The 14,538-nt window shown below is 48.2% G+C and overlaps 1 protein-coding gene across 1 annotated transcript in view; it reads left to right on the forward strand.

Moving 5' to 3' along the window:
- LOC101359077 (ankyrin repeat and SAM domain-containing protein 1A) overlaps nucleotides 1–10,745 on the forward strand; it is a 168,792-nt gene extending 158,047 nt beyond the window's left edge. Inside the window, exon 13 of the mRNA XM_023724813.1 lies at nucleotides 9,279–10,745. Within this exon, the coding sequence (XP_023580581.1) occupies nucleotides 9,279–9,419 (141 nt within the window). The 3' untranslated portion in view covers nucleotides 9,420–10,745. The remainder of the gene's footprint in view (nucleotides 1–9,278) is intronic.
- The last annotated feature ends 3,793 nt before the right edge of the window (nucleotides 10,746–14,538 follow it).

Here is a 14,538-nt window from a genome sequence, read left to right on the forward strand (position 1 = left end):
TTGACATTTTTCCACCATAGTTTTGCCTGTTTTAGAACTTAATATAAATGAAATCAGTGCAGTATGTGCTGTTTTGTATAAGGCTTATCTGAAAGATTTTAACTAGTGCCTTAAAATGAGGTTTGGGGACCCTGTCAACTTCATTTATTCCATTTCTTCCTATTTCACAAGTTCAGAGATAATTAAGAGTGGCAAACTACAGAAAATCTCAGGGCAGCTAATACTGATAGTGTATTTACATTGATAGTGTATGTGTAAGAATAAATACACTTCTTTTTGCATCTTTTTTGCATCTTGGGGATGTAGATACATGTATATGTAATTTAATGCTCAGTATTCTGCATCTGACTCCCCTGCTTCCTTGATATTACAAGTCAGGTGCTTCCCTGCAGAACCTGAGGAGCCACTGGCTGTAGGGCCCTTTCCCTGGCCACACTGCTGAGGAACGGGTTCTGAGTGGAAGCTTAAGAAGTCTTCTTTGACTGGTTTAATCTATAGCCAGACACTACACTGCGCTGTAAAGAAATTCAGGTTGTGGAAGAATGGGACCGAGGGAAGGTTACTTGGAGGTTGTTGGTGCTGAAAGAGGGACCAAGATGCAGGTTACCCAGTTTGTTTTTTGTTTGTTTTTGTTTTTTTTTTTTTGATAACTGCAGCCTTTCTGAGGTTTGTGTGCTTCCTCCTCAGCAACCTCCGCCCCCCCCCCCCGAAAAAAAGCCTACTCCTGGGAGGAAAGCAGATTGCATAAATTGGACTAGAACCCAAATACATAATCCTCATTAATCTTTCAGATTCTTGTCCCACTTATTAAAGCCAGCACTTGGCACATAACCCAGAGTTACGTGGCAAGCAATAATAAAGTTAATTGGAATCTAGGTCTCTCAACTCTTTTTTCTTCTTTCAGCAGTTTTCTTCGGAGCTTTCAGGTAAACATTGCTTTTATAGTGGCTCTTCTAGTCTGAGAAGGCACGTATTGTTTACATTTAGGATTCCCTTTCTGCGAAGTTGCAGGTTTGGGGCTTGAGTGTGTCTGGGTTGGGGAAAGAGCCAGCTGGTAGTTCTGGGGTGTGAATGCCTTGGGGGAGCAAGACTCAGTATCCACAACCCTGGGAAGCAGGGGAAAGATAAAAATGAGGAAAGATGAGGGGGATTCAAAGCTTAGACTGGGGTTAAGAAGTGAGTGTGTTAATTGGCTTTCTTCTCTAACTAGTCTAGCCTGCAGCAAGTACACCAGGTAGGCTTTAAATTTGAGCTTTGTCAGCATCAGAAAGACAAAGCATTTTTGAAATAAAGCAGCTCTGTTGTCTCTTACTCTAGTAGAAGAAGGGGAGATTGAAAAGGAAGGTGACAATGTAAAGAAAATTCAAGTGAGGGGATACAACACTAAATATGGTAGTAATCTGAGTGCCCCCCTGTGAGGAGACAAATTAAGCGGAGATTAATGGGGCGGAGTGCTCCACGGAGAAGTTACTCATCGGAGAAGTTACTCATCATAAGTGGAGCTGCCATGTCTGCCTCAGGAAGGACAGCCCTGAGCTGGGTGGCAGATACTTACTCATTCCCTGCCGCCCTCCCGCTCTCTCCTGCCCTGTCCTGCCTCACTCTCCTAAAAGCAGTTGACAAAGTTAGAAAATCAGGACAAATAATTTACTTTAGTGCATCCTTGTCTTTCCTGAGGCCTTGTGCAATTCAGTCTGAGGGCGAGAGGAGGGGAAAAAAATAACCCAGACCCTAGTTCAGTGACCCTTTTTCAAATGTGAAATCAAAGCCCACTCTCGGCTGAGAGCCTGTCTGATGCTAAGAGGCAGAAGACAGAGATGGTGATGAATTCTTATGTGGTTTCTGGACCCAGGAGTGCCACTGTCAGCATTCTTTAGGGTTCTTTGCACAGCCTAAGGATCTGATCTTGACGTCAGCAGTCACCTGATGATGAGGAGCATCTTGTGAGGCTGAGGTAGTTAAGGCCCTATTCCTCAGCCCTCTGCTCCTGGGAATGGAAAGTGCTGCCCACACAAGGCCATCTAGCCAGAGAAGAGGGTCTGCCACGTGGTCCCTCCGCAGCAGGAAGCTCGAGTTCCCGAGGTAGCAGGCTTGGCTGCCCATGGCACCTACCAGAAGTGAGGGAACTTAGGAGTCTTCTTGTGGGTTCAAGTTTGTTTCCTCACCTGAAAAATGGGGATAACGTGTTTGCTTTGCAGCGAGTGGGGGTTCTGCAGGATTGTTGAGAGAAGGGCCAGAAGGTGGTTGTGGGGTGTGAGGTGCTTTGGGGGAGCAAACAACAGCTCTGTGACAACCATGTGGGAAGATTTGGAGAAAGATGAAAATAAGGAGGGAAGAGGAGTTAGGGACTCCGCACTGGGGTCCAGAAGCAAAATTCTTGGCTGCCTTTCCGCCTCCCTGTATTAGTGAGGAGGCTTGCCTGGCATGGGCATTTAACAAGTGGTAGCTGCTCTTGTTCCTCACTGAGCACCTCCAGTGTGCCACTCTATACGGAACACCACGTGGAATCTAGAAGAAACAGGGGCCTTGCCCTTAATGATTTCTCTAGTGTCTCTGGGACATATCATAAAACAGGTAATCAGGGAAGTAATAGTGCGAAGCAGAGTGTGTTTCTGGGCCAATAAGGTAATAAGAGCCAGGAGCGGACGAGGAGAAGTAGGTGTTGCCAACCATGTGGTACAGACCCCAGGAGACTGGTTTGTGTTTTCTGACCGGTGGGAGAGTCCTGGGGAGCCACTCACTTCCCAGGCAGCAGAAAGGGGGTTAGGAGAGAGTGTCCGACATGAGGAATCCACTTCAGTTGCTGGTGAATCACAGAATCATCTCCCATCATGGTCCTGTTTGCTCCAGAAGAAGGCAGGAGGAAGACATCTCTTTCTCTTCCTCCTCTCCCTGAGGCCCAACTTCTAGGCACGTCCACCAGATTGGTTCCTGCTCTCTGAAGTTTGACCACAGATAGGAAAGCCTGAACACAACCACTGCTTCTAACCTGTACCACCTCCTGGAAAGGAGGTTTCACACAGGCCTTGGAGCCCAGTTGGACACAGGAGTGGCCCTCCTGCTGACTGCCTGGGCCCAGTACACTTCCTGGCACACAGGAGTCCCATTCAGTACCTGTGGAAGTATTTCTTCCCCTACTGTCAGGATCCGCTGAAAACACAAACATCATTAGAGCTACGCCTAGGAGCCAGGTATGGTGGTGGAGACTGGAGGCCTCTTCGTGTCCAGAGCACTGTTTTCCCAGGCCAGCCTGTGGGCAGCCAGGAGGCCCTGTTCTAAGCAAGCCAATGTCAGGTGGCCTAACCAGAAGCACTCTGGTGTTTGTTTTTGTTTCCAGCCATACGGGGAATATGTTTTATACAGCTCTAGGAGAAAAAGTCTAGAATGTCCTGAATGCTCTCTGAAAATGGAATATTTCCAAGCATTTTTTTGGATATAAGAGCTCATTATGGTAATAACTTTCAGGGCCTTACCTTACCAAACACAAATATAATTTCTCTCCCCTAGTTCCTACAAAGTATAGTATTAGAGCATGGCCATTTCCTGTCTCTCTTTTAAAATGTCACTGATCAAAAATAACAGAAAAAGAAGAGAACATTGAACTCTGCCCTTCTATTACATTCCACCTGCCTCTTCCTTCCCAAGATGAAGAACATTTCTGGGAAAGCAGCCTAATCAGATTGGTTTTTAACTGAAGCTGAAATAGTTAAACTACACAAGATATGTAAATCAGAATGGAGTCTGTCTGCTCTGAACATTCTTCTTCATCTAGACTAAGAAGGCTGTATTTCTTATCTGCTGGTTCTGAGGCCGGGGAGAGAAGATGAGATCCAGCTTCTTCCCAGCTCCAGAGCTGAGGCCAAGGGGCTGGCAGGACCACAGCCCCTGATGGTTCTGTGCCTATGGTGCCAGGGAGGGGACATACAAACCTCAGCCCTAGCAGAACTCTTCACTGCCACTTCCCTGCTAGTCCTGAGCTCCCACCAAGGCAGGTTCCAATTGCAAAGGAAGGGTCCTGAATTGCAAGCTGTCAGTAAACTGCAGTGTACTCCGAGCTCTTCCATAAACTAGAATATTCTCAGCTTGACTTAGTTATGGCGATTCACAGAACAACAAAACATACTTTCTAGTCTGGATGAAATAGATCAGAGAGCGCCCATTAGCATTTCCCAGCTGGTCTGCAGTGTGAGCACCTCACTTACCACCCAGAGGGTAGGCTGCAGAAACCTGGGCTTCTCCTGGCCCTTTGTAATTGACATGAGGGTGACTGTGGGGCAAGCAGGAAGGAGTGGAGCAAAGCAGCAGCAGGGGTGTTCAGTTTTGTTCCCTCTGATTTCCAAAGGCCCTTTGGCAAAAATCTTATGAATTGTGCAGCCACGTGATGTTGATCTAGCAGATCATCTGGGGCTTTGGGTGTTGGGTGATTATGATAATAACGAAATTCATAATGTAGGTGACTTCACTTTATTTCAAAGGATACCTTGGAGTTACCATTCCATTTCAGGTCTTTCCACCCTTGGTATTCTCCATGGCCTTGGGAAAACAGCTTTTTTCCTTGCTGGTTCTAAGTACAGGTAGTCCCCAACTTACAACATATTTGAGTTACAACAAACAGTACATATGACTATCGGTTGTTTTTTTTTTTAATTACATCTTATCATTAGTAATATGTACTACAGCAACGTTGCAGCATGTAATTTGCTGATGTTATCACTCTCTGTAAGTTTATATGTAATGTTTCCAATCCCCAAAGACAAAGATCAGATTTATAAAGATACTGATAATAAAAGGCAATAAGAATGAAAACTAAAAAAAAATAGAGGTATTTGACTTATGCCAGAACCAACTTATGACAGAGTTGTTAGAATGGAACCCTGTTGTAAGTCAGGGACTACCCTGTAAACGGAAACTACATTTTTATTCATTCACTCATGCACTCACTCAACCTCTATATGTTGCCTAGTTACCATAAGCCAGACTCAGGGAGTAAAACAGCAAATAAAACATGCTTGATTCCAACCCCTCATGGTGCTCACAGTGGTGATTCTCCCCACATAAACCCCCTTTGGCCTGGAGGAGGGAGCTAAAAACCAGTAAAACCATTCCAGGGAGTGAAGAGCCATCCCCACAAAGAGGAAAGTTCCTCTCTTCAAGTACTCTACTTTTTCCCTATAAAGAAAAGCTGGTCAAGTCAGCTTCAGCTCATAGTGACCTGATGTACAACAGAACAGAATGCTGCCTGGTCCTATATCAGACAGTATTCTGCTGTGATCCATAAAGTTTTCATTGGCTAATTTTCTGAAGTAGATCACCAAACCTTTCTTAGTTTTAGTTGGGAAGCTCCACTGAAACCTGTCCACCATGGGCGACCCTGCTGGTATTTGAAATACCAGTGGCATAACTTCCAGCATCATAGCAACACACAAGCCACCACGGAACAGCAGACTGACAAACGGGTGGTGGATAGATGTTGTAGAAAAGGAAAATAATCAGCAGGTATTTATTGCGTACCTGCCCTTTGCCCAGCCTCAAGGCTTCTATAATCTGATTGGATAAACCAGGCTCTGGGACCTGGTGCTGACATGTCATTTAGTGCCAGGTTATGTCATGGGATGCAGCTTGGTCTAGATGAGAAGAGATGTCAGATATCCCCAAGCCTTTCCTGGGGAAGAGGAGGTGCTCCAGGGGAATAACTGGGACCACTGGGTTGAAGTTAGAAAAAAGGCTTAAGTCTGTAAAAAGACGAGTATTGTCAATTAGTGCTTTCTGAAAATGGGAAGAACTGACTGGGTGAGTTAGCAAGCGCTCCATCTCTGGAAGCCTTTAGCAAAATTGGACATGGGATGGTGTCTTCGTTTCTTAGTGATGCTGTAACAGAAATACTACAAGTGGGTGTTTTTAAAGAACAAAAATTTATTTTCTCAGTTTAGGAGGCTAGAAGTCCAAACTCAGGACATGGGCTCTGAGGGAGGGCTCTTTCTTTCTTGCATCTGGGGAAGATCTCTGACAGTTTCTGGAGACCTTGCATTCCTTGATTCCTTGGTGATCTCCATGTGGCATGTTATCTTTCCCTTCATTTGTGCTTGCTTCTCTGTGCCTAATCTGCTCTTTTTATATCTCAAAAGTGACTAGGTTTAAGACACACCCTACACTGATACGGCCTCATTAACCTAACAAAGAAAACCCTGTTTTGTTGATTCTATTTGTATACTAGTGGTGGAGTAGAACTGCTCTATGAGTCAGAATCAACTCAATGGCAACGAGTTTATAGGGTTTCCAAGGCTGTAATCTTTATAGGGAAACACTGGTGGCATAGTGGTTATAGAGCTATGGCTGCTAAGCAAAAGCTCAGCAGTTCAAATCCACCAGGTGCTACTTGGAAACCCTCGACAGCAATGGGTGTTTTGGTTTAATCTTTACGGAAACCGACTGCCATATCTTTCTCTCCTGAAGTGGCTGGTGGGTTTGAACTGTTGACCTTTCGGTTAACAGCTGAGCGCTTAACCACTGCACCACCAGTGCTCCTTCCACAGGTGTAAACCAAAAAAACCATACCTATTGCCATTGAGTCGATTCGACTCACAACAACCCTATAGGACAGGTAGAACTGCCCCATAGGGTTTCCAAGGAACGGCTGGTAGCTTTGAATTGCCAACTTTTGATTAGCAGCTGAGCTCTTAACCACTATGCAACCAGGGCTCCTCCACAGGTATAGGGATTGGGATTTACAGCACATGTTTTAGGAGGACACAATTCAATCCATAACAGGTGGGAGCTGGGACCTATGAGGTCCCTATTGCTAACTCTTAAGGTCCTATGCCTGGAAGGACTCTCAACAAATAACTAGGGATTTATCCTACAGATATTCTTGCACATGTGTACAAAGATGTGTGTAGAACAGTATTCATTGTAACACTGTTTAGAATGAGAAAAGGTTGGAAAACTACACACATATCCATCAGTAGGAGATTGGTTAAATAGATTATGGTATAGCCATACAGTGGATAACTATACTTTATCCATCTAAAAAAGGGAAAGGGGATGTTCTTTATGAACTATGCAAAGAACTCCAAGATATATTATGAAAGAAGCAAGATACCTAACAGCATATATGGAATGCCTCTATTAATATGAGGGTGGTGGTGGAATATGTTCATATATTTGCCTGTATGTGAATAGAATAGACCTGTTGTTATTGTACTTGTTAGTTGCCGTTGAGTCAATTCCGACTCATGACAACCCCATATGTGCAGAATAGAACTGCTCCATAGGGTTTTGGAAGCAGATTGCCAGGCCTGTCTTCTGAGGCACCAGTGGGTGTATGTGAACCAACCTTTCGGCTAGTAATCGAGTGCTTAACCATTTGAACCACTCAGGGACTCCTAGAATAGACATAGAAGGTTGCATAAGAAACCTCTGGTTGCCTCTGGAGAGGGGAACTGGGCAGCTGGGAAATGGGTAGGAGGGAGAGTTCTCAAACTTCTGTATCTTTTGAATTTTGAATCAGGTAGATGTACTACTCTTCAAAAAATAAGCATAAGTAATATAAAACACTTTAAGAATAGCTGTTCCTAGGCAGGACCCTCAGAGCAGTAGAGGGGAAGAGGAAAGCAAGCTAACTTTTTATTGAGCATCTGCTGTGAACTAGATTCTTTGGCTATATGCTTTACATGCCTGATATCTTTTAATCCACACAACCCTGTATGCAATGCTGTCTCCATCCCCGTTTTTATAGATTTAAAACTGAGGCTTTGGGAGGATTAAGGTACTCGCCTGTGGTGCCACAGTTAAATCCACGAGGGGAATCTGTCTGGGTTCTTTCTGCTCCCCTGCCATGCTGCCTGCTGCAGGAGGCCGCCCATGAAATGGGCAGGGCCAAAGAAGAGATGAAGAGATGATGTTGTTTCTGGGGCCTGCCTCTGGGCTTCAGGGGCCCAGAAGTAGAGACACACCTTCTGCTTGCTCTCTGGGTCAGATTCATTGTTTCCCTTTGCTTTTGCGGAGCTCAGGGTTGGAGTTCACAGTCTGCGTTCACAGGCGATCAAGAGACAGCCTGAGCAGTGGTCATTCTGTGGCCAGAGGAAAATACCTCCCCCAACTCCTGGCCGCAGGGAGAGAGGTAGTGCCTGCTTTTTCTTCACGCTGGGTGTCAAATGTGCTATCTTTGTCTGCCAGCTGGAGGCTGGCTGGGGAGCTGTTGTTTTTCTGATTGTCAGACCCAGGCTCCTTACTTGCACTTAGAGGGAAAAGCATCCAAGCCCTGGGACAAAAGGTCCTCTTTTCATTTCTTTGGAAAAAGAGCAGTGAATGAGCTCATTATCATGCAACTCAAAAAGGAGGAGGAGGGGAGGAAGAGAAGGTGGCCTATCTTCACTGCCTAGCACTGTCCCTGGCCAGGTTTCCTGGGGTTGGGGCTTGGATTTGGCCCAGAGTGACCAAAGCCAGATGGCTGGGACAGGTGGTCCATACAAGGGGCAGTGCTGGAGACATTTGGATGGTTTGCTGTCTCTGCTGTGGTCCAAAGGAAGGTGGGGGTCTGTGCCCCTTCTCATCCCCTGAATTCAGAGGTCTGTCCCAGACTGTCAGCCTTCAGGGTGCAAAAGGCCTTCCTTCCTTCTGTTCAAGGTTATGTGCCTGCCCCACCTTGACTTCCAAAGAGGCTCCTGTGTGCAGGTGCTCTGCTCACTCAACTCTAGAAATCGTCGCCACACTCAGGGCTGACAGTTAAGCAACATCAAATATCTGTTGAATGTTTACTCTTTGCCAGGCACTGCTCTAGGCACTCGAGGTATAGCATGGAATGAAGCTGTCAAAGTCTCTACCCTCTACCCTTACGGAATTTCCTTCATTCCTGTGGAAGAGGAGGCACACCAGGGGAGTAGCTAGGACTGCTGGTGAAATATGCCAAGTCTGGTCTGCTACTGCTCCCTCTGCCCAGTCTCTTCTGGGTGTGGAGGGACTGCTGGGGGGAGTGATCCATAAATGCTTTGAGAGGGAGGCTCTGTGGCATTTCTAGCAGCTGAGCCCGGACTATCACCAGCTCACTCCCTCCAGAGCATGACTTCAGACCCCATTCAGTTGTGGCAGAGAAGGGCTTTTCTAGATCTGAGCCGCAGAGAGCTCTGATGCCTTGCAGGATGCTGCTGGACCTGGGAATCATTTAAAGGAGACCTGGAGCTGCCCAGAGGTCAGCCCCCAATGGGCACAGGTGGTGAGCTGGCAATGTTCAAACCAAGCCTGACAGCCTCCCTTTTTTCTTCCTCTTTCTTCCCTTTCAGATTGAGAAAATCATGAGTTCTATTGGAGAAGGGATTGACTTTTCTCAGGAACAGCAGAAGATCTCAGGTACTGTACCAAGACACCATTTTCCCTGTGGAAAACAGACCTTTGTTCCTTTCCAGCTTTGTTTTTTTCTCTAACACAGAAGACAGCCAGCTAGGTGATGAGAGAGCTCAGACTCGGGCATGTCACACTCTGACAATTGCTGCTCTCAGCACTGGGACCTCAGGCCTCATGTACCTAAACATCCCCACCTTGCTGTTATTTTTAGAGCCACGATCCCTTTTACATATGGAGGGGAAAGTGTACAAATGGAATTTTAGGTTGCCTATTAGGACACTTTTTAAAACATGAGCAATTGTTGATAATTATTTTTGTAAGTGTCAGCTTTCTCAGATTGACTTAAATTAGAGTCACCTCATTGATGGTCTCCTGCTTCCCACGTGGCTCTGGCGCTAATTCTGCATGAGAACACAGTGCTCATTTGTCTAGCCTACAACAGTGGCAGAGCGTTGGGTTAAACCAGTGGTCTCACACTTGGAGCATACGTTAGAATCACCTGGAGGGGTTGGCATTGCTGTCGTCCCCATGTGTCAGTTTCTCCATTCTTCAGTTTACTTAGTCACTTATCTTTACTCTATACCACTGCTACTTTGGTCAGTCTGCTCATTTCTAAGACCTAGGGGTAAAGTCTGCTTCTATTTTGTTTGGAACAGGGGAAGCTAGATATGATATCACAATGATCTGTTTTACTTGATCATAGGATTGTGGTTGGGTTACTCTATCAGGTGACAAGAAGTTCTTAAAGGCACCTCTCAGAGGAACTCTCAACCCCCTCACCCCAAGCACCTGAAGGTAGTTATGCCACCTGGGCGCCTGGGCTAAAAGCAGCTCAGCAGGAGCCTGACCTATCCCCTCATAGATGAAAATCCTCTCTGCACTGAAGGGCTAAAGGGTGGCATTCCTTGCTCACTTGGAAGACTCCATCCAGGATTGACTCGTAAGCCTTAAATGGCACCTCTGGTTCCTCCATGGGCCTGTGGCCTGGCAGGAGGTCTGAGGGATAGGGGAGAGCATGCACACCAGGGAGAAAGGAGCTGCGGGGTCCAGGGGTCATGATGGAAAAGGCATGGGCTCTGGAGCCTCAAAGCCCTGGGTTCAAATCCTGACTCTAGATACATACAGGTCTCTCTGAGCCCTCAGTTCCGCATCTCCAACATTTGGATAATAGTACCTACCTCCTAGGTTTGTTGTGAATGGGAAGTATATACAAGTACTTGAGCTAAAGAAGTGCTCAGTGAATGGTAGCTATGCTTGTTTCTATCCCTGAAATCCTTACTCATGTCGAGAAATCTAGAGAATATAGAGGCATCTGTTCCTCTGGCTTGTCTCCTTCCACCATTTTTCAGACCTGGTGCCTGGAGCCACCTTCCCTCCAGCAGCCGTGTTTCCCCAGGCCTTAGTAGAGGACTGAGCTGGGTTTGGTCTGTCTCTGTCAGTCTTGGATTATGCTGGAGTCTTCATAGATGACTCTTCTAGCCAAGAGTTTGTAGAGCAGTTTCCAGGCAGTTGTTTACACCCAGCCAGGCAATCTCATACTCTGGTGTAGTTTGCAAACTACTGCAAGAGTCAAGTGTTTGTTGGGAATAGGTGTTCAGGACTGAGACAGACACCGCTGCCATTTCCACAGCTGTGCTTTGGGGACAGCCAGGGATGGGATCAATAGCAGTCAGTGTAGTTGTAGCCACTTTCTGCATCCCTGTCCCCCTCTGTGTCCAAGGAGCAGGAGCCTAAATTGCTTGCATGTCCTTGAGAGCTTTGGGTCAGAAGCAGACCACTCACTGCCTCTTGGAGCTGATAAATCAGGAGATGTAGCAGCACCTCTGGAAGAACCTTTCTCCTTGAAGGTGGTGACACTGGGCTTTTTCCTTGCCCTTCTGGTCCCACCCACTAGTTCTTGCCTCCCTGAACTGTGAATGGCAAGAGTTGGTCTGGCTATACCCCTGGGTTTCTGAATGCCAACACACAGTCTACTTTTAGTACTCACTGATTTGAACCATCCTCCAACGCCCAGCTTAGGAAAGGCAAGAGTGGGCACGTGAGGGTGGCCACCTGAACAGAGGGTGTGTTCATGCTGCAGAGTCCCAGCCTCTGTGCTGCCCCAGTGCCAGGCCGTGAAGCATGGGGAGGGTGGGTTCAGGCCTGCCCAGGATGCTGCATGCTGCTCGGAGGGGGCTTTCCCCAGGCCTCAGGGAGCACCATCCTCCAGCTCAGACCACAGCAGAATGGCTGTTTATTTTGGGTGGTCAGTATCAGGGTTCAGCTTGTCCTCAGCTTTTAGGATTAGAGGAAGAGATCTGGGCTGAGAGGAGGAGCAGGCCCCCCAGCATGCAGCCCTTCACCAAGCACTCAGATGGCCCAGTTGGGACTGGTTTTGCAGGGGTCATCTCCTGAAGGGCAAGACCATAGCACTTGCATCTCAGTCCTATTTTGGGAGCACAGGTCCCTGTGCTGCCAGCACCAGAGCTGGTTATCAGAATCCCCACAGACATGGTTTACAACTCATCCCTCGGCCACCTCCCACTCTCGGGATTCAGGGAGTGGAAGCCTTACCACTGGCCCAGCCACTCTGACTTCTTTCAACAAAGACCAGTGCCAGTGGAGCAGAAGAGAATCACTTGATTTTTCTTTGCTAAACCCATCCTGTCTTAGCTGTTGAGTAGCTATTAAATGCAGGATCCTTCTGGGGCCTGTTCTCCCCGTACACAAAACCCTTTCTTTTCCAGAGCCCATCTACAGCTTCAGGGCTGCAGGTGGCTGCCAGCATACTTAGAGGGTGGCATACAGTCCCTGGATTTTTGTCTGTGCACACAAATTACTTTTTTTGTCTCTCTGTAGCCGTAGTTGGGATTTGGTCCTGGCTTCCCCTTGCTGTTGGCCACTTGGCTGCAGTGCCCTCCTACTCCAGGTTGAGAGTGGCTGCTCGAAGTGAGCTGCCTTCTCCTCTGGGCTCAACAGGCCGGAGAGCAGTCTAAGTTGTTTGGTATGTACACCTGAGGACTCTCAGGTGTGACAGCCTTATTACCTTGGCTGTTTTTGTAATATCCCATGGCTTACTCTTCTTGACAGAGCAGCACAATGATTCTGGAAGTGGCGAGTGGGGGTCACTCGGGGCAGGGCCGTTCCTCTGTCCCCTCTCCTGGCTGTCCTAGAGCCTGTCAGCCAGAGCTGTAAGAATGTTTCCTCTCTGTTCTTCCTGACAATTCAGTGCAGAGCTGTTTCCAGCCCTTTGGGCTGTAGGTAAAATTTCACCATCTCTGTCTTTCATACCCATTTGTATCCGCCAGCATCAGATCTTGGGAAATGTGTCATTTTGCTCTGTTGCTAGTGCTGCTCTGGCTTTTTCTCCCTCAGCTGCAGCAGCTGCTCTGATGTCCGATCCCTGATGCATTTTCCTGAGCGTGGAAGGGAGGAGGGCGGGGAGGGGAGAAGGGGAGGGCCAGGCATTATGAGAGCGAGCAAGGACTGTGGAGCCGGCAGCAGGCAGCGTGGAGCCCAGGATCCTTTAGACAAAGCATTCTGCTGCGGATCTGTGAGAGCACACATCCACCAGCAGCAGACTGGACCACAGCTGCCCGGCTAGGCGATCACAGGCGGGAATGAATCAGCAGCCAGGGACACTGGACTTCATGAGCATACAAGAACCTGCTGCCTAGGTTCCTGGAGCAGAGCCCCCGCTCAGGTACCCCCAGACTCAACATCTCGGAGCACTGCTGCAGTGTGCACCAGAGGCGCCCATCCCCTGACCACCATCTGTTCTGCAAAGGACAGAGGAGGGGCGACAGCTGGGACTGCTGGTCACCAGAATGTCTTAGATAACCAAGCAAGTTGGCATTGTCCTGCCTCAAGGGCCCAAAGTGCCCAGGAATGACAGAATGACTTTCATCGTGTCAAGAGTTTGTTGGAGGTGATGTTTTTGTAGTTGGATCTTCTTTTTCCTTCCTTAGACCCCTTTTCCTCCCTTTCTCTTTTTTCCTCCTTTTATCTGTTCTTGCCCACGAGAAGCGGAATCGGCAGACAAGCTGAGAAGTAGGTGGGGGTTAAGGCATTCAGCTCAGAATGTCCAAGGTCTGCCAGGAAGGGCTGAACTTTTTTCCTCCCTGCACCACCCAAATCCCCTCTCCTAACTGAGGAGCACAGCAAGTCAACATCCTCCCTTCCCTGCTCATTGTTGGAGGAGACTGGTCAAGATCTGAAGACCCCAGGAAGACAGTTGCTGTCTTTATCACTCAACTAAAGAGAAAGCAGCACAGAACGTGAACAGATTTAAGCTGCCACAGCTCAGCTGACAGAGGACCGTTTCCTTTTTTTCTTTCTTTTTTCTGGTTGCGTTTGGTCTTCTTTAGCCAAGAACTAATCTGCCTGCCTGCCTGCTTTCCACCTGAGGAGGCAGGCAAGTCACAGCAAAAGCTACTGTTAGAAGAAGAAAATGAATGCCCAGCCCCTGAAGAACAGCCCAGCCAGAGAAGGCAACCCTTCAGACAGTGCACTGGTCCAGGAGATGCTTCGCTCGCCAGCTGCCAGGATCTAGCTGTGGACTGGGCTCCTGGCCCCTGCTGGCCGTGCAGCTGGTTGGAATGCGATGTTGCTGTCACGGCAGAGCCACACCTGAGCCTCCTCCCTGAGCCCTGGCCCATGCGCCCCACCCAGCCCCTTGTTGCCCTGAGCCTCTGAGCACAAAGGGCCGGTGGCCATGGTTTGCTTATTCCGGGACTGCTGGGGGAAAACAAGTAAAAGTCTCTTTTGTCCCCCTGCCGTGCCCTTTGCTGCTTGCATTGCATGTGCTGGGTCCCCGTGAACAGCCGCCGCTGCTCCCCTCTCGGAACCCTCGCTGTGTGCCTGTGTCCCTCAGCTGCATGAAGATGTGTGCTCTCTCCTGACTGGTTTATGCTGCAAGGTCACAGAACTTGTCCCTTGCCCACAGCAGTGCTGGGGCTCCAGAAGTTGCATGGATGAGAGGAGCAGCAGGGCTTGTGGGCACTTAGGAGCTTCCCCCGACCCCCCTAGTGTCTGTGGAGACAGACTTTCCGAAATACCTGAACACTGACAAGGAAGTGACTGAAGACCATTAGGGGTTGGCTTCCCCGACCTGTGGGCAGAGACCGTGCATGTGCTGCCACAGCCCCGGAGCAGCTCAGCCCGAGGGGTGTGAGTAGGGCGGCAGCGCCCAAGGTTGGGGAGTGTGTGCGCAGTGCCAGG

Source organism: Trichechus manatus, unplaced genomic scaffold (assembly GCF_000243295.1).
Source record: "Trichechus manatus latirostris isolate Lorelei unplaced genomic scaffold, TriManLat1.0 scaffold00261, whole genome shotgun sequence".
NCBI lineage: Eukaryota > Metazoa > Chordata > Mammalia > Sirenia > Trichechidae > Trichechus > Trichechus manatus.